This window comes from Podarcis muralis, chromosome 15 (genome assembly GCF_964188315.1).
Source record: "Podarcis muralis chromosome 15, rPodMur119.hap1.1, whole genome shotgun sequence".
Taxonomy (NCBI): domain Eukaryota; kingdom Metazoa; phylum Chordata; class Lepidosauria; order Squamata; family Lacertidae; genus Podarcis; species Podarcis muralis.
The window spans coordinates 36,272,672-36,292,453 of NC_135669.1; the positions used below are offsets into that span (position 1 = coordinate 36,272,672).

Consider the following 19,782-nt stretch of genomic DNA (forward strand, 5'->3'; position numbering starts at 1 on the left):
TGAGTACGTGTGCAAGATGCACATTCACACAGAAACATGCATGGACTAGCAGGTCTGGCGATACTCACTTCATCAATGCTGGGATACGGGATGTAGTCCTCCTGAAAAACATCCAAAGGAAAGGCGGCCATTAATTCTAACACAATTTGCAATGGGAGAAATATTTGGGCATGGGATATAGACAATGGTTCATGTGTGGCACAAAGAAATTGGACAGAGACTAGTTTTTCCTCTCCCTTTTTGAGAACATTAGACTTCATGATCATCCGAAGCTGAACGTTGGAGTACAGAGAAAAGGAAGTCCTTATTTCTTGGGCTCCATGATCACTGCAGATGGTGACAGCAGTCACGAAATTAAAAGACACCTGCTTCTTGGGAGAAAAGCAATGGCAAACCTAGACAGCATCTTAAAAAGCAGAGACATCACCTTGCCGACAAAGGTCCATATAGTTAAAGCTATGGTTTTCCCAGTAGTGATGTATGGAAGTGAGAGCTGGACCATAAAGAAGGCTGATCGCCGAAGAATTGATGCTTTTGAATTATGGTGCTGGAGGAGACTCTTGAGAGTCCCATGGACTGCAAGAAGATCAAACCTATCCATTCTTAAGGAAATCAGCCCTGAGTGCTCACTGGAAGGACAGATCGTGAAGCTGAGGCTCCAGTACTTGGGCCACCTCATGAGAAGAGAAGACTCTCTGGAAAAGACCCTGACACTGGGAAAGATGGAAGGCACAAGGAGAAGGGGATGACAGAGGACGAGATGGTTGGACAGTGTTCTCGAAGCTTCCAGCATGAGTTTGACCAAACTGCGGGAGGCAGTGGAAGACAGGAGTGCCTGGCGTGCTCTGGTCCATGGGGTCATGAAGTGTCGGACACGACAAAACGACTAAACAAAAACAACAATTCAGGCAAAGCATAAAGTATGGAATTTGCTCCCACAAGAGGCAGTGATGGCCACCAACTTGGGTGGCTTTTATAAGAGGATTACTCAAATGCATAGGACAATAAGGTGGTAATGGTTGTGTCCATTCTCCATGGTCAAAGACTTCTGAACATCAGTTGCTGGGGATCACAAGCTGTAGAGAACTAACACTCTCATGTTTTGCTTGCCGGCTTCCCATAATAGGCATCTGGTTGGCTGCTGTGAGAAATAGATGCTGGACTAGATGGGCCACTGGCAAAATCCAGCAGGCTCTTCTTACATTCTTAAAGGTGTTTGTGGGGTGTGTGTATTTTGAAGGACTGGTCATAAATTCATCCAGGGTCCTTTTCTTCGAAAATTTTCCTGGCGGCTGAATGCGAGCAAGAACTATTGTATCCATGTTGTTTATCAGCGTGAGCTCTCCAGCATCATATTTCTTACAGGCTCAGCACAGGAAGAGGGCGGGTGAAAAACAGGATTAAGGGCTCTCCCTCCCCATAGGGTTGATCCCTGCATTTTTAATCAGAGCCTCGGTTTTCAATAATACTCAAATCCTTCTGCCGGCGCCATCACTTTTGTTCTGACTTTGAGCATCTGGATTACTGAGGAAAAAACTAATGGATGGCTGAGGATCTTACAAAAGATCACCGGTGCTCCTTGACGGCAATAAGTCTCTCTCTCACACACAGGTGACACACTTTGGCTACTGATATGAACATAGACATACGGGCAGAGACATATTTTGCTGTAAGTTTGCATTTGGACTCTGTCAAATGCAGAAGGAACAAGATATTCAGGCGTTGCTCAGACTGAGAAACCAAGCCTGGAACAGCAGTTAGCCTGTCATTTGTTTACGCATATACTCCTTACATGCCAGAATGATTACAAGCTTGACACCACTTATACAATACATTCATTAATAAAATGCACCATAAAACAATTGAATCAAATCATTAAAACCACACATATTTAAATGTTCAATAAAACAATCCCATTTTTTTATATAAACAAAATAAAACCAACTAACAAGGCAGTTAAAGAGCAATTAAAAGTTGGATCAAGATGCTCACCCTAAACAGGGGCATCTTCAAGAGTTGGCGGGATGCCAATACTGATTGGGGATGCTCGTATTTAAGCCGGAAGGACTTCCTGCACTACGGGTACCACAAGGGAACAAAGCTGCGTCATCTCAAATCAATGCACATCAAGCCATGGCAAAACTAGCTTCGTTCCGCTTGCTGATCTTAATGTGCTTAGTGGACAGTGGAGGGGAAGTTAGCTTTTCAGATGATTTGGCCCAGAGTGGTTTAGGGTTTTATATGTAAGTAGGGACGCGGGTGGCGCTGTGGGTAAAAGCCTCAGCGCCTAGGGCTTGCCAATCGAAAGGTCGGCGGTTCGAATCCCCGTGGCGGGGTGCGCTCCAGTTGCTCGGTCCCAGCACCTGCCAACCTAGCAGTTCGAAAGCACCCCCGGGTGCAAGTAGATAAATAGGGACCGCTTACTGGCGGGAAGGTAAACGGCGTTTCCGTGTGTGCTGCGCTGGCTTGCCAGAGCAGCGATGTCACGCTGGCCATGTGACCCGGAAGTGTCTCCGGACAGCGCTGGCCCCCGGCCTCTTGAGTGAGATGGGCGCACAACCCCAGAGTCTGGCAAGACTGGCCCGTATGGGCAGGGGTACCTTTACCTTTACCTATGTAAGTAGCAGGACCTTAAAACTGACTCAGTGCATAACAGGCAGCCAGTGAAGATCCCTTATATGCCCAGTAAGGAGGACCACTCACACCCTGTGCATGGTACGTGTGCCATAGAGCCAGCCAGCCCCTAACTGGTTCCTTGGGTCACCTGGTCTGGTTGGGGCAATGAGCCCAATACTCTCTCTCAACAGCTACATTGGTTGGTGCTGCAGCACATCGAAAATATCAGGCCAATTAAGCCATCCAGCCTGAAAGCTGGGAGTAAAGGCAAGCAAGTCCCTGCTGCCACAACCCCCAGTTTCAGCCCCCTGGCACCATCCACATGAACACTTGTTCTGACCCAACAAGTCTTTTAAGCACTTAGGGAGCTGAGAGTTTCTAGCTGGAATTGAATGGGCTAGTCAGACCCCTTGAATGCTGTGGGAGTTTTTGCTTTTGGAAAGCGAGTGTGCAGTTGGGTTTTTCTGTTTCCTATTTGTAAATAAACTATATAGACGCAAAAAAGCAAAATAAGAGCTATTGCTTATATTAAAGTTTATGTAACTGAATGTTATCAAATTTATGTTTGAATCAATATGGATTTCTTTTAAAATGCAGTGTGTTTGCTATTATAAATTATACAATGTTATAAAATGAATTTGCTCTCTAGTGTTTACTTGGCCCAAGAAAACTGTTTGTGTCTACTGCTCAGAAGTAAGTCTCAATGAATAAACATGAGGCCTCTTCCTAGGTGTGAATAGCAGGGGTGAGGAACCTCTGGTCCATGGGTCTAATTAGACCCAGCACAGATATAATTTTGGCCCCTGGTGCTGTTTCCCCAGAAGCACGCCCACCTGCCACACTTTGGATGCCATATTTGGGCAGCTGGGGACATGGCTGCCAGCAAGCCTTAAAGTGGGCTCCTGGTTGTTCCTTGACAAGGGCGGCTTGCTGCCACTGCTGATCAGCTGATTGACTGGGGAGACGGTTGGAATCGACTGTGCTATGAAATCCCCAATCAGGAACTCCATAGCACCATTGATCCTCACCAAAACGCAGCACCAGTCAAGGAAGACAGCACGCCAAAGCACCGTGTGTTCAAATCCTGCTTGGATCAGCTTGGATCCACCTTTACAGCACAGCTTGACCCAAAGCCATGCTACAAAGGAAAAATGGGACACCTGACGTCATGGTGATGTCAGGTGATCAATAGGTGGGCAGCACCACCTACCCATTGAAGTGGCCCACAGTGGGGCTAGGACATGCGTAGGCAAACCAAGGCCTGGGGGCTGGATCCGGCCCAATCGCCTTCTATATCTGGCCCGCGAACTGTCCGGGAATCAGCATGTTTATACATGAGTAGAATGTTTGCTTTTATTTAAAATGCATCTCTGGGTTATTTGTGGGGAATAGGAATTCATTCATTTCCCCCCCCCAAAAAAAAAAATATAGTCCAGCTCCCCACAAGTTTGCTGACCCCTGGGCTAGGATCTGCCTGTTGGATTTCAGCCTGTGGAGGAACTGAGGAGAATTCAGAAGCGCATTACATTATGAACCACCTTATCCGAGCAAAGATATAATCTGTTCCTAGACATTGAAAAGGAGACCCATGTTTGGACCTTGTCCTGAAACTGACCTTATTTTTCTGGCTTCCACTTCTCTGTTCCTCTAATTTTGGCCCCTGTTTGTAGAAAAACATGACATGCAGTTTGTTTAGTTACTTTGGGATACATGCCAGAGGTCTTGGGTGCATGTTCCTGGTTAAAATTTGCAACACAGAACTTCTTACTAGTCTAGTTTATTTGGTCAAATGGGACATTGGCTCACCAAGCTCAGTCTCCCCTCAGCCAGCCCCACTTCCCTGTCTTCTTACTTACAATCAGCCCAGAAGGTGGTGGCCCTGCCTGTCAACTTCCTCCACCTTAGTCTCGGCTTTGCCCTGAGATAACTCAGAAGAGAGGAGGAGGATGGAGACAACTCTAGAATGAGTTGACTCTGCCTGCCATTGGCTGCCATTGGCTCTCATCCCACCTGCTGGTGGGCTCCCTGCCTTCTGCCCCACGAGTCACCAGTGGGCACCAGCCACCACTGTCATAGGGCCCACAGACATTTCTCAGCCCCATTCCCCACTTTCGATATTGGGATGTGGGGCAGTGGCAGAGCTGTAACAAACAGCAGCTGCATCCTCATTGCAAATGGCCCCCGGGGGAACAATGGGATGCTGTGATGCAGCTTTCGTTCAAAATTATGGCTGTTTCCACTGGTCACTGAGGACAGCCATATATCTACTTCAAGTTGGCAAGGATGACCATCATTTCACCAGTCTTCCTCCCCAGGAGCACTTTTGGAGACCATGTCTTAGAAAAGTGGAGTCTATGTATATGCACTTTCTCCCTCCCTCCCTCCCTCCCTCTCTCCTTCCCTCCCTCCCTCCCTCCCTCTCTCCTTCCCTCCCTCCCTCCCTCCCTCTCTCCTTCCCTCCCTCCCTCCCTCTCTCTCTCCTGGGGGTGTGTGTGTGCAGATCTGGGGGCAAGAGAGAGAAAAGGCTCTAGGGCAGCCTTTCTCAACCTGTGGGTCCCCAGATGTTGTCGGACCACAACTCCCATCACCCCTAGCTAGCAAGGCCAGAGCTCAGGGATGATGGGAGTTGTAGTCCAACAACATCTGGGGACCCACAGGTTGAGAACCGCTGCTCTAGGGGGTAGAGTGCCCACAGCCCTCATTCAAAAATAAAAATATGCCCATAGACCTATAAAGGTTGAGAGCCCCTGGGGTAGCATAACTCCCATTTGGTGATTCCGCTGGGTCGCTGCTTCCATTTCTTGCAGCCTGATTTATTGGCAAGGCATTTATTTGCAAGCTGAAGAAAGACAGGATGCAATCCTCTGCCACTTCTTCTCTATCAGATCAGCCACTGCACACGTGTTTTCAGAAACGTGAGACATAGTTCCCAGTCACCAAAGATCGCAAACATCTTTGAAGGCCTTTTGCACCCACACCCTGCTCCAAAGTAGCCTGCCACAATTACGTTGAAAACACGCATGCACAGTTGCAAAGAGGAACAAGTTCTGGGCAGAACTGACATGCCACATACCTGCATTTTTTCCAGCATTTCAAAGAACTCTGCAGACTGGGGGAGACAAAGAAAAGAAAGAAAGGAGTGAAGCTAAAAGTCAACACCTTATGACAACTGCAATCAGATCGTTTATTGCACTCACTGCTTCCAATTCGGAGAGATTTGAATAATGAAGCCCTAAATTGCTTGGGACCTTGATGCCAGAAGGAAGATCTCCTCTCCCTGGAATTACCTGAAACTTAAGGTCATCCACAGAGGCAGATCTCTGAGTTTCCTCAGTCTGAAGCTCAGAGTGCCTTGAGGGACAGGGCTTCTTCTGTGGTGGCCCCCTAGCTATTGAATACTCCGCCAGGGAAGCTCGCCTGACACCAGCCTAAGACTTAAGCCTTCTTGCTTAAATCCCTCTGGCCAGTGGCTTTAGTTACTGTATTTGGTGGTAGTGTTTAGCGCCTGAGTTTTCTCTTGCATTTTAGTGTGCATTTTTTGTATTTGGGCTTTACACCAGGTTCTAAGATTTATGCTGGATTTTTACAGACATTATTCTTAGGCTTTTAACTGCAACGCATGATGCCCAGAGAACGTGTTCGTGGGGGGCCTAACAAGTAAATAGACATGCACAGAAAAGTCTAGGTTTTTATATTGATTCTCCATCGTTCATTGATTGCAAACCAAAATCCGCTGGAGGGGGCAACGCCTCTGAACACCATCTGCTGGGAACTGCAGGTGGAGAGAATGCAGTTGCACTTGTGTCCCTCTTGCAGGGTTCCCATTGGTGCATCTGGTTAGCCACTGTGAGAACAGAGCGCTGGATTCCTGCATTGCAGGGGGTTGGACTAGATGACCCTTGGAGTACCGTCAAACCCTGTGATTCTATGACTAGGTGGCTGATGGCCTCATCCAGGAGAGCTCTTCTCATGTTCTTATGATGCTCTAGTGTAAAATGTCAGCCACTACTATAAACCCAGAAATCCCCACTTCATTCTGCTGGTTCACCTCAGCTTATATCTTGATGACTCTGTGAGAACTTGCCCCTGTTTGAAAAACCCCTTTTTTGTTTCCGTCAACGCAGGATGAGCTCAAAACACTGGATGGCGAGGAAACCCTTATTGATATAACATATTGACACCCGCTTTTCTTCATTAGAGGTCCAGACAGTTTTCAAAACGGTAAAATGCATTTTTTTTAAAAAAAAAAAGGTGTATATAGAAGGAAGTAGCCAGCAATAAAAGCCAGCAATAAAGCAATTTAAAAGGAACTGAAGTTTTAAAAAACACAACCCAATGAAATATAATAAAAGTCGCCGTGAAAAAACAGAGTCAGAAGGGTTATATAAAATTATAGCTGAGCCAAATGTTCTTAGAAGACCTTTTTTTCTCAGAAAATGTCAGCTCCTTTGTTTCTTTGTAGGATTATATTGGTTTGAAGTGTTATACCAAAATATTCCCCGGCATTTTGGGAAGCAGTTACCCTCTCTCCCCCAACGCACTCAGCTGTGGAATAACCCTACGTCTGGGGCATTCGTTTAATTGCAATGTAATGTCCAGGGTTGCAGTAGGGCTGGGGCAATGGAGGCAGGGCCCAGGCGTCAGAGGAGGAGCCAAGAGGGAACCTCCATTGCAATCGACATCCTCCCCAGTCTATGGTAAGAGCCTGCGCCTCACCCTCCTGGAAAAACTGAGGAAGCACTTGGTCCGCCTACTGTACAAAAAACATGAGACTGTGAAGAGCCAGGTCTTAGAACTTAGGTAGGCTTGGTTGTAGACAACTGCCATGCAGCCCCTCCGTCCCTGGAAAGGCCTTGATCCATAGCTAACTCCATCCACCTGCTGCCAAGTGAGGTGTCAGCCTGCCTGACTCCAGCTGCCATTGGCTCCTCCCCGCCCAGAACTCCCCTCCCCCTGTGATGAAACAATGCTCCTCTTCTTTCCGTTCCTCCCATTGCTCTGCTCTTCTGTGTAGGACAGAAGTGGGGAGGTGGATCCACCTGGTGGGCCAGGTCATTACCTTCCACCCATGTCCCCGCACAAGCCAGGTTTGATAGGTGGGCAGGGCTACCCAGCTGCCAGTTACCTGACATCACCATGACAGCAGCTGACATGGCGCTTTGAATTGCCTGGGCTTTGCAATTTGCAACCAGCTGTTTGTCAGGGCTTGCAACGGAACTGGGCAGGTAGCTTTCGCAGTGGATCTTTGCAGGTAGCGCTGATCAGTTGACTGGTGGTAACTGCAAAGCCACCTTTGACCATGTTAGGTTGTTTTATTTGCACCACAGCTGAAATCACATAGGGCAAGTAGGTGTGCCTTGGCAAAACATGCTCTCACAAGTCAAATGGAGAGGACTTGTGGGCTGAATAAAGCCCACAGGCCAGAAGTCATGGACCGGTTCAATGCAGATGGATGGTGGTAAGAACCAGCAGAGGAACCACCAAGGGAAGAAAGCTCAGAGCCCGGGGAGTGGTGGTGGGACAATGGTGAATGGTAAGAGGGAGAAGACTGGGAAGATGAGGTGTTGGAAGCTGAAGGGGTAATGGGACTTAGTGAGCAGCTAACCCTAACCCTAGCTCCCCTCCTCCCTGGTCTCCCAGAACCAGAAGAAGCAGGAAGCAGGAAGAACAAAGACAGGCATGCAGGTGCCTGATTGCTTGGGGGGGGAACCCTAGAGGACACATAGACAGCTGCGGGGAGGCAGGGACCATAATTCTTGGCAACTGATCCATTGGTCAAGACCTACCAGGGATGAGTTCCTGTGCTCACTGGGCCTAACACTAGTCTGTTCTGGCTAATAAAGAGATAACTCCAACATGCATGGTGTGGTTTACTGCTGACTTGCTCCAGAGCTTCACCACCAGCCTTCCATGACCTGAAATCCTGGAGAGCCACTGTCAGAGTAGAGGATACTAGGCTAGATGACCTGATAGACGCCATTTTCCCAAGGCTTCAGATTCAGCACTGGCATCTTCACTAGGTGGTCACAGGTGATGGGATTGGAGTACACCTGTGCTTGAGGCTTTGGAGAACCGCTGCCAGTGGTGGAGACTCTGTTGCAGAAGCTCAACACTCATCATGCTTGACCACTGGCTCTGCTGAGTAGTGCTGAAGAGAGCTGGAGTCCAACAGCATCTCAAATAGACAGCGCTGGCCTGGTGGGAGGAAGACTCCTTTCTTGTTCAGCAGCAGCTTGGGCTCAATGCCCTGGGGCAGCTCAACCGGTAGAGCACGAGACTCTTAACCTCAGGGTTGTGGGGTCAAGCCCCATGTTGGTCAAAAGATTCCTGAATTGCAGGGGGTTGGATAAGATGACTGCGCCCCAATGGCCCCTTCCAACTCTACAATTCCATGAGGTTGCACAGAGATGGGGATGAAGCTCACCTTAGCACTAAGACTCCTGCACCGGCAAAGGAAAGGCAAGCTCAGGAAGCGAATGAGGGGTGTGGCAGCCCCCAAAAATTGTGCCCGATAACGTAAAGCAAAGTGACAATCAGGCTGGAAAATAAAAGCCAGAGCAAAGGCAGATGCAGACCATTAAGTTAATTAGTGGCAAGGTTCCAGCAGAGCTCGCCCAACCAAACTCGATTATTGTATCGCTTTTTGAATTTTCCAGTCATTTGCAAGGTCATCTCCCTCGTCTAGTAACAGCCCGGTAATTCAATTGCAGGTTTATTTTCTCAGGAAGCTGCCCTCCTTTAAAAAAACAAAATAAAGAGCCTATCCAGCTGCTCTGGGAGTCCTTGTCAAATATTGGGACACTCCTAATAAACAAACACGGCTTTTCTTTCCAAAGATGGTACAGAGTACCAAAGAGAAGTCTGTCTTGTCTTTCCTCATCTCCGCCCTCCTGACATCTTTTAATCAAACCTTTGTTTGCTCACAGGAGAGATCTAAGTTCCTTTACTCCTTTAAGCCAGATAATGGAAAGTACTTCTTCACGCAGCGCATAATTCAACTATGGAACTCACCGCCACAGCAGGCAGTGATGGCCACCAGCTTGGAAGGCTTTAAAACACTAATTCATGGTCTGGTTTGTCAGGGTCCTTCCTAAAATTTCAGTGCCTTTTGCATGTTTTCCCGTCTTCAGTGCTGATGCTTGCATGGACCCTGATAAACCACACTGCAATAAAGTAATCGTGATGTTAAACACTGCAATAAAGCAACCTTGATATTAAACATTGTAATAAATAAAGCAATCTTGATGTGGTCTCATGTCCAATTGCATCAAGATTTCTTGCTCTTCGTATTTTATCACTACAGTGGTACCTCGGGTTAAGAACTTAATTCGTTCTGGAGGTCCGTTCTTAACCTGAAACTGTTCTTAACCTGAAGCACCACTTTAGCTAATGGGCCTCCTGCTGCCGCTGCACTGCCGCTGCGCGATTTCTGTTCTCATCCTGAAGCAAAGTTCTTAACCCGAGGTAATATTTCTGGGTTAGCAGAGTCTGTAACCTGAAGCGTATGTAACCTGAAGTGTATGTAACCCGAGGTACCACTGTATTCTGGTGACAGTAATTTGTTTTCATTGTTTCATTCTGACCCTTATATCATTGTAACCCACACCAAGACCTCCTGGCAAAGGACAGGAAACAACAACAAACGTTAAAAATCACACAATATTATCGGATTTCAAAATCAAGTCAGCCATTTTAAAATATACATTATAAAATTGAATTGCATCTCAAAATACATGTCAGATTTGCATATATGGATAGGCTGCTTAAATGGGGGGGGGGTTCTTAGAAGGCTTAGAAAACTGTACAGCAGAGGTGCCTGCATAATATCAATAGGCAAGGAGTTCCAGAGGTGCTGTCATGGTGGAGGACTGATTCCTCAGAAGTGTGGAATGAACGGGAAACAAAGAAGACTAAGTTGGGGGATAGCTTAGTCGGTAGAGCATGCGACTTCATCTCAGGGTTGTGGGTTCAAATCCTCACATTGGGCAAAGGTTTCCTGCACTGTAGGGGGCTGGACTAGATGACGTTTGTGGTCCCTTTCCAACTCTACAGTTCTAAGACTCCAAGATCCACTTCCACACATGAGCTTGGCAGGCTGTGCCAGCATCCCTGAAATTACCGTATTTTTCGCTCTATAGGACGTACCCAACCATAGGACGCACCTTGTTTTAGAGGGGGAGAACAAAAAACAAAAAAAATCTCCCCGTCTTGTTTTTTCTTGTTCTCCCCCTCTAAAACAAGGTGCGTTCAGTGCGTTCAAGGTGCGTTCAGTCTCCTTCAGTGAAGGCAACCCGAAGCCTCCGGAGCACAGCGGTAGTTCCCACTGCGCTCCAAAGGCTTTGGATTTATTTTGCAGAAGCCGGGAGAGCAAGACTCTCCTGGCTTCAGCAAAAGGAACCTGAAGCCTCCGGAACGCAGCGGGAACTCGCGCTGCACTCCGAAGTCTTCAGGCGGCTATCCCTGAAGCCTGGAGAGCGAGAGGGGTCAGTGCACACCCCTCCAAGCTTCAGCGAAAGCAACGCGAAGCCTCCGAAGCGCGGAGGGAGCGCTCCCTCTGCACTTCGGAGGCTTCACGTTTCTATCGCTGAAGCCAAGGAGCCTGCATTCGCTCCATAGGACGCACACACATTTCCCCTTAATTTTTGGTGGGGAAAAGGTGCGTCCTAATAGAGTGAAAAATACGGTGCTCTGCTGCAAACCTAAGATGTGACCCTTTGAGATTTCTGCTTCTGAAGTTCAGTGGTAGGGCATCTGCATGCAGAAATCTCCAAGGAGGGCCAGGAGACATTCTCTGCCTGAAACCCAGGAGAGCTGCTGCCAGTCAGTGTAGAAAACACTTAGCTAAACGGACCAATGGGTCTGACTCATTATAAGGTGGCTTCCTATGTTCCTATGGTTCAGCTGAGACAAAAGCGTGCCTGTTAGGACTTATCAGCATGGAGCAGCTGGTGGCGTTACCACCATTTTGCAGCCAGAAAGATGTGGCAGCTTGCCAGAGCACGTGTGGCACGACCGGTGCCTTCTGAGTTACCGTACATCCCTTGAGCCCTGCTTGAGGCCAGAAATCCCGTCCCCGATAAGCAATCTCTGCCCCTAACAGGCCAGACTGGTCTCTCTGATTAATACAAACAACAAACCAGGCAGACAACGGAAGCTGGGGAAGCTGAATCTAGCATAAGTGCCACCCTCCATTTCCATGCTTGCCAGTCTCAGGGAGCCAAGCACAACAGTACTATAGAAACCATAGAAGCGTAGAGTTGGAAGGGACCCTGAGGATCATCTAATCCAACCCCCCGCAATGCAGGAATATGTAGCCATCCCATACGGGGATCGAACCTGCAACCTTGGCGTTATCACATTCTAGCCAGGTGGCTCCTCCATCCATGCAGCCCGATCTTCAGGTAGGGCTGGAAGAGAACGCTTTCTGAAATCCCAGAGAACCACTTCCATCCTGGGTGGACAATACTGAGCTAGGTGGAAGAGTGGTCTGACTTTAATAATAATAATAATAATAATAATAATAATAATAATAATAATAATAATTATTATTATTATTTTATTTGTATCCTGCCCTCCCTGGCCAAAGCCGGGCTCAGAGCGGCTAACAACATGTAAAAATAGCACAGTGTACATAAAATCACACACTCAATTAATTAAAATACATTCTAAAATCAATTCAGAATCAAATTAATGGCAACCATTGGGTTAGAGGTCTATGAGGATTACAGAAGGAGAGAGGGGGTCAGACTGTGCCTTGGCCAAAGGCCTGGTGGAACAGCTCCGTCTTGCAAGTCCTGCAGAAAGATGTCAAGTCCCGCAGGGCCCTAGACAGAGCGTTCCACCAGATCGGGGCCACGGCCGAAAAAGCCCTGGCTCTGGTCGAAGCCAGCCTAACCTCCCGGTGGCCCAGGATCTCCAAGATGTTTTGAAGACCGTAAGGTCCTCCATGGGACATACCAGGAGAGGCGGTTTCCCATGTCCCTTCTCTCCTTCTCCCTCTCCCCCACTCACATATCCATCATCCAACCACTCACTCACTTCTGTTTAGAGGAACATGATGGGGAACATTGGCTCAGCGTTCCTTGCAAGCTGCTCCAGCAAGCTCAGCCCTTGCACACCTTGTTGCCTCCAGAGTCAACCTTCTTGATCTAAGAAATCTCACTGAAGATGACATGGGTGAGAACAATGCCAGGAGGGTGGGAGGGAGAAGAGCAGTGTAATTAAGCTGACATGCCTGCCACTCAGACCCAGAGGAGCTGTCAGCTCTGCCTTTCTAGTCTGACAAGAGTTCCGACTTTTCATTGTACTGCAATAGCATCTCCTTACATGCCTCTGCAGGGTTATGAATGGGGTCCGCCAGCTGTTTTGTGAATGCAGCAAACTGTGTGTTACATCAGGCCAGACTTTGGGCCATCTTGTCTATTCTGATCGGCAGTGATTCCCCAACACCTTAAGGCAGAAGGCTTTCCACCTGCTGCCTGCTCCTTTTAACTGGAGATGTCAGAAATTGAACCTGGGACCTTCTTGTTTATTTTGAAGACTTGTACCTTCCAATCAGGGACACGGGTGGCGCTGTGGGTTAAACCACAGAGCCTAGGACTTGCCGATCAGAAGGTCGGTGGTTCGAATCCCCACGATGGGGTGAGCTCCCGTTACTTGGTCCCTGCCCCTGCCAACCTAGCAGTTTGAAAGCACGCCAAAGTGCAAGTAGATAAATAGGAACCACTCCGGCAGGAAGGTAAACAGCGGGCATTTCCGTGCGCTGCTCTGGTTCATCAGAAGTGGCTTAGTCATGCTGGCCACATGACCCAGAAGCTGTACGCCGGCTCCCTTGGCCAATAAAGCGAGATGAGCGCCACAACCCCGGAGTCGGCCACGACTGGACCTAATGGTCAGGGGTCCCCTTACCATTACCTTTACCTTCCAATCAAAGGATTCTCAAGTCAACTTATAGGCAGCAGGCAATACTACAACAGAAACCTCAACCTGCCTCTTTCTGTCTCTGTCTCTGTCTCTGTCTCTGTCTCTGTCTCTGTCTCTGTCTCTCTCTCACACAAACACAAACACACACACAATCCAGCAACCCTTAGAGCTTTGTTGATAGACATAGACCCTCCAAGTGTCCCTACTTTCCAGGGACAGTCCTGAATTTACAGAAGCCATTCCAGTTTCTGATGAGTTGTCCCGCTTTTCCTTAGGACATCCCTATTTTCATCTGAGAAATGTTGGAGGGTATGGAGCTATCCGAAACCTGAGCCAAGGAGATAAGTAACCATACAACCTTTAGAAGACATCTGAAGGCAGCCCTGTAGAGGGAAGTTTTTAAAAATGTGCAATGTGTTATTATGTTTTTATATATGTTGGAAGCCGCCCAGAGTGTCTGGGGCAAGCCAGCTAGATGGGTGGGGTATTATTATTATTATTATTATTATTATTATTATTATATCGGACGTCCCTATTCTCATTGGAGAAATGTTGGAGGGTATGTAGACAGGGTATGTAGACAGGGCCAAAGCAGTGATGTCTGCTGCCCACTGGGATTGGTAGAGCAGAGGTAAGGGAGGTCAACAGTAAGTGGAGCCCGAGGCTATGACAGGCAGAGCCAGCTGATTCTAGTTCCGTCCCTTATCCCCTTCCTCCCTGCTGAGTTCTGCAAGGGCAAGACTGAGACTTAAAGAGAAAGAAGGAAGTGACAGCCAAGGGTGGCCTTCTGGACTGGTTAAAGGCAGCAGATGGGCTTGGAGGAAATAAGGCTGCTGTTGGCGGGACAGCACCCCATCTGCCCTAACGTGCCAGCTTCCTCTGGCAGGCTATACAAGAAAACGCCCAACACTCACTCACCCATTTGCATGCATGGTCCAAATGCCCTTAGATCTCCAGCTGATGGTCGGGGGCAGAACTTGCTGCCTTTTGGTCCTGCAGTCGCAGCCCAGCCAGCAGCAGGAGCTGAGTCTCTGACAATGGGGCAGGGGAAAACCCACCCCCTAAAGCTGCTCTTTCACTGGCCAATGGAAGTGGCTGTGCTGGTTCCCCCCTTGCTATGACATTCTTCCTGGGAAGCAGAGGGTGCAACTCTCCAGCTGATGGCAGAGGCAAGAGTGTGCATCTCTAGCATGCAAAGTATCTTTGGGTTGTTCCACCATTGAGCTATGGTTTCTCCTCAACTAGGATGCCTTGCTAGAAATGTCGCTCTCTAATGCACCCTTAAGAAGATCCAACCTCTCCATTCTTAAGGAAATCAGCCCTGAGTGCTCACTGGAAGGACAGATCCTGAAGCTGAGGCTCCAATACTTTGACCACCTCATGAGAAGAGAAGACTCCCTTGAAAAGACCCTGATGTTGGGAAAGATGGAGGGCACAAGGAGAAGGGGACGACAGAGAACGAGATGGTTGGACAGTGTTCTCGAAGCTACCAGCATGAGTTTGGCCAAACTGCGGGAGACAGTGGAAGACAGGAGTGCCTGGCGTGCTCTGGTCCATGGGGACACGAAGAGCCAGACACAACTAAATGACTAAACAACAACAATGCACCCTTCCCATGACACCAGGTGGTTTTTCAAGGTGCAAAACATTACGCCGGCAATTCTCATGCAGAAACTCTCTAATTACTGTAATTTCAACCCAGAATAAATGTTAGACCTTGACGACATGCCATATTCGTTGCATTAAAATGTATCAGTTGGGTTCTTGGGAACTCTGAAGGCTCTCAGAAGACAGGGAGGGAAGGCTTTGGAGAGTAGGGAAGGCTTAGCATGTCTTCCTGAAAATGTCATTCGGTCCCTCTAACCTTCCACCCAAACCATAACACTATCTATGTTTTAGACCCAGCATACATGGTTCTCCTAACAGTTCTTGGGTACAAGGGTATTTTCCACACATATTGCACTCCAGGAGATAAGAGCCAGAAAGTTCACAGCTCAGAAGGGATAATATAAGTGGAGATTAACAATAGAGGGAGGGAGGCATGGCAAGACTTTGCAATCCACACTATAAACTCCACCTGCCTCTGGTAAAACATTCAGAATTTTCAAGAATCTCCCAATTTCCACATCAGCTGGTCATTTAAAAAAAAAGTTGTCATGAAAATTCATCAGCATTCGGGAGAGAACTTCTAATATATTTTATTTACTTATTATACAGATTAAAACATTAAAAAGTGATTGACATCAACAATAACCTAAAAACCAGATCCAAACACGTGTCAACATACTACGTGTCTAATCTCTCTCTCTCTCTCTCTCTCTCTCTCTCTCTCGCGATCACTTGTAGCTGAGTAAGATTGTCTTCCATAAACACGGTTTTAATTTTGTATGCAGTTTTGCCTAATGTACGCATTTTCACAAAGCAAATTGCCCTTATAGAACGTATTTTGTATGCAATTTACACAATTTAATTTTCATGCACACTTTGCCGTGGCACATGCGTCTTCTGTACACTTTACTCAGCCAGCAGAGTGCATTGCAGAATGAGCAGCAGTACAAATTTTGTACAATACGTTTTGGCTCGTGTATTGCTTCCAAGAGTGCAGATTTGTAGGTTCACCTGCAATGCAAACTGAACTGAATTTCTCCCCTCACACACACACATCCCTAATCAAGAATTGGAGTCTGGGTTACATAGAATCCTAGAATTGTAGAGTTGGAAGTGACCTTGAGGATTGTCAAGTCCATCCGCCTGCAAGGCAGGAATAAGCAACTGTCCCATATGGGAATTGAACCTGCGACCTTGGCAGGTTATCAGCCCCACGCTCTAACCAACTATCCAGGCTTATACTCAGACCAGTGGTCCATCTAGCTCAGTATTGTCTACACAGACTGGCAGCAGCTCTCCAGGATTTCCAGCAGGAGTTTCTCCAAACCCCACCAGGAGATTCCTGTGGGGATCAAACCTGGGAACTTCTGCTTGCAGGGCAGACACTCTATCCTTGAGCTACAGCCATTCCCCTAAGGCGGCTAGTTTTGACTTGGTGCTTTTGCCAGGATCGAAGTTATTTAGCAGAGGGTCAAGCAAGCTCACTGTGCGAGCTGATTGCACGTCTGTTGCACGACACCTGCGGCACAACACTCACCAAAAAACTGCTAAGGAGGTCCATCATGTTTCCAATGCTCCACCAATCCACGCTAGCGTCGCATATATCCGAAACCACCGTGCGTCCTTCTGGAGAGCTCTCCTGAAGCCATACACCAGCCTGAACATCCATATAGGCTGTGCTTTATTCCCGCCCCCCAACATCCCTTTGTTAATATTTCTCTAAGTGAGACATTGTGCGCTGGCTGCTTGACAGGTTAAATGGGCGTGCCAAATCACAAGGCGAAAGCACCCAAAACAGGTTGTGCAGGAAGCACATTTTAATATTTCAAAGGAGAGAGAGAGAGAGAGAGAGAGAGAGAGAGAGAGAGAGAGAGAGTGAGTGAGTTGTGTTTCTTTTCCTCCCTCCCGCCTCACAATTTGGAACGGGATCAAAGGCACCCTGTGACGTAACAATCCTCTAAATGTGGAAGGCAAATGTGCTAGTGTATTTGATATCGGGTAAAACAATGTGTGTGGAGGGGGGAGAGGGAAAACAGTCGCTATTAAATGCAAGCCACCAAAAGAGCAAAAGGTTACCTCCGCTTCAGCAAATGGACTTGTGCAGAGTCTTGCTGTGCTCAGACTAGCAAAGGCAAACCAGCTAGAAAGTGGGTAGGCAAAGTAAGGCCCAGGGGCTGGATCCGGCCCATTCGCCTTCTAAATCCAGCCCGCGGACGGTCCGGGAATCAGCTTGTTTTTACATGAGTAGAATGTGTCCTTTTATTTAAAATGCATCTCTGTGTTATTTGTGGGGCATAGGAATTATTCATTTTTATTTTTATTTTCAAAATATAGTCCGGCCCCCCACAAGGTCTGAGGGAGAGTGGACTGGCCCCCAGCTGAAAAAGTTTGCTGACCCCTGAACTAGAATAAGGACCAGGGAGAAAATGTCCCCATCTTCTCTGCCCTCTCCACAGGCTGAAAAGTTGGGGAGGGCATACACAAGGCATACACACCAAGGAGGGGCGCTCTGGGATTGTGGTTCCCTCCCCCCAGGACATTCCGGGGTGACGCTCCTAAAATGTTCAGCTATCATCATTTTATTTATTCAAAAGTTGAGTTTCTAGTCCCTTTACTTCATAGAATCGCAGAGCTGTAAGGGACACCGAGGATCATCTAGTCCAACTCTATGCAATGCAGTAATCTCAGCTAATGCATCCATGGCAGATCCATGACCAATCATTCCACCCTGCTATTCAGAAGTTCAGATATGATCTTATTGACCACAGCGGGGGGGGGGGGACTGTGTGGAACCCCTGCAAGTAAATCGGCAGGGGAACATGCCCCACCCCCAACCCCAATACTAATTATTACTTCACTATAAACTAGCTGGCATCCTAGCAACATTTCCTTATTAATTGTCCTTTTTATAGCACAGACTTGCAATGCTTTCAGACCACACCTGATGAGTAAACAGGAAGCCGTTCTTGGATATCTCTTCCAACGCAATGATTCTTCGGATTAATGTGCTACCCAATGGCACTTCTCCCATATCAAATTGCAATGGTAAGGTTTGGTATTTTAGACACTGGACCTCATGGTCTTATCACATGGCACTCAACAGTTCTGAATTAAGCGGGACATCCCAGAATTACAGAAGCCAATCCCGGCTACAGTTTGGATCTTGGAACGTCTCATTTTTTTCATTCTGGCACTCTGGAGTGAGTCAGGTGGCTCACACCAGAGCAGCGGACCAAATGATGCTCACTTTTCAGTCTTGTGAGACCCAGAAACGAGCATGTTTTGGTCTTGCGCTCTCACGCAGGTGTGAGCATTTGGGACCAAACAAAGGAGTGTCCCGATTTTGGTTCCCAAGATGTTGCAGGGTATAGTAACAGGGAGTGGTGGTTCAGATGACACTGTGTATGGCTTCAGTTACATCAAAATGTGGAAAGACAGCCCTGCTCACCTTCTCATTCTGTTGAGTGACGCCCTGGACAATGCCCCACCACCACCACCACCAAAATGATCTGATGATGCCACCATCAAAATGACTTCTATCAACTCACCCACCAAGCCTGAACAGTGGTACCTCGAGTTACAGATGCTTCAGGTTACAGACGCTTCAGGTTACAGATTCCACTAACCCAGAAAGAGTACCTCGGGTTAAGAACTTTGCTTCAGGATGAGAACAGAAATTGCGCAGCAGCAACGCGGCGGCGGCAGCGGGAGGCTCCATTAGCTAAAATGGTGCTTCAGGTTAAGAACAGTTTCAGGTTAAGAACGGACCTCCAGAACGAATTAACTTCTTAACCCGAGGTACCACTGTACTTCTCTTGGTTCCAGTTCAAATGCTGAACCTGCTTTGGCGATGTTTGGCTTGTGTCTGAAGCTTCCCATTTCTGGAAGGTTGATGTGCCCCTGATGAAACACAGGCATCCTTGCATCATGCCAGCCTACAGATCCGAACGCTCCTTTGGCGCAGAGGGCTACGATCACAGTTGTGTGGAGCAATCGTTGCATGCAGACAGGTTGGTAAATTGAACATGACAGTCTCCGGGGGGCTGTTGGACTCCTGAGATCCTCCAGCCCTCTGCTGCCTGGAAATATCCCTCAACTCCCACCCACTGCAAATTGTTGGTGACAACCTGGGTTGAGGCAGCTAGCAGGCCTTTTCCCTCGCTGCCTGCTGCTTTCTCAGCAATCCACTCTCTCAGAGAGGATCTAGAGAAGGCCCAGGGGCGTGGAATCTTTTCCCACCCTGTAAAACCTTCTGAGGACCACATGCCAGCGGTGGCGATAAAAGGTAAAGGGACCCCTGACCATTAGGTCCAGTTGTGAACGACTCTGGGGTTGCGGCGCTCATCTCGCTTTATTGGCCGAGGGAGCCGGCGTACAGCTTCTGGGTCATGTGGCCAGCATGACTAAGCCGCTTCTGGCGAACCAGAGCAGCACACGAAACACCATTTACCTTCCCGCCAGAGCGGTACCTATTTATCTACTTGCACTTTGACGTGCTTTCGAACTGCTAGGTTGGCAGGAGCAGGGACCGAGCAATGGGAGCTCACCCTGTCGCAGGGATTTGAACCGCCGACCTTCTGATCAGCAAGTCCTAGGCTCTGTGGTTTAACCCACACAAATATGAAGTTTGCCTTT

The 19,782-nt window shown here is 48.0% G+C and overlaps 1 protein-coding gene across 11 annotated transcripts in view; it reads right to left on the bottom strand.

Annotated features, from left to right (window-relative positions):
• The window catches only part of RAP1GAP2 (RAP1 GTPase activating protein 2), a 192,570-nt gene that overhangs the window by 38,665 nt on the left and 134,123 nt on the right, over positions 1 to 19,782 (bottom strand). For 10 of the 11 annotated variants that reach the window (XM_028707778.2, XM_028707783.2, XM_028707780.2 and 7 more), the window contains 3 exons: positions 5,690 to 5,725; positions 4,232 to 4,276; positions 69 to 101 (listed from right to left, as the gene is read on the bottom strand). In XM_028707778.2, the coding sequence (XP_028563611.2) occupies positions 69 to 101; positions 4,232 to 4,276; positions 5,690 to 5,725 (114 nt within the window). Of the gene's footprint in view, positions 1 to 68; positions 102 to 4,231; positions 4,277 to 5,689; positions 5,726 to 16,684; positions 16,832 to 19,782 lie in introns of those variants that run through there. The other variant, XM_028707781.2, reaches the window with a different exon arrangement.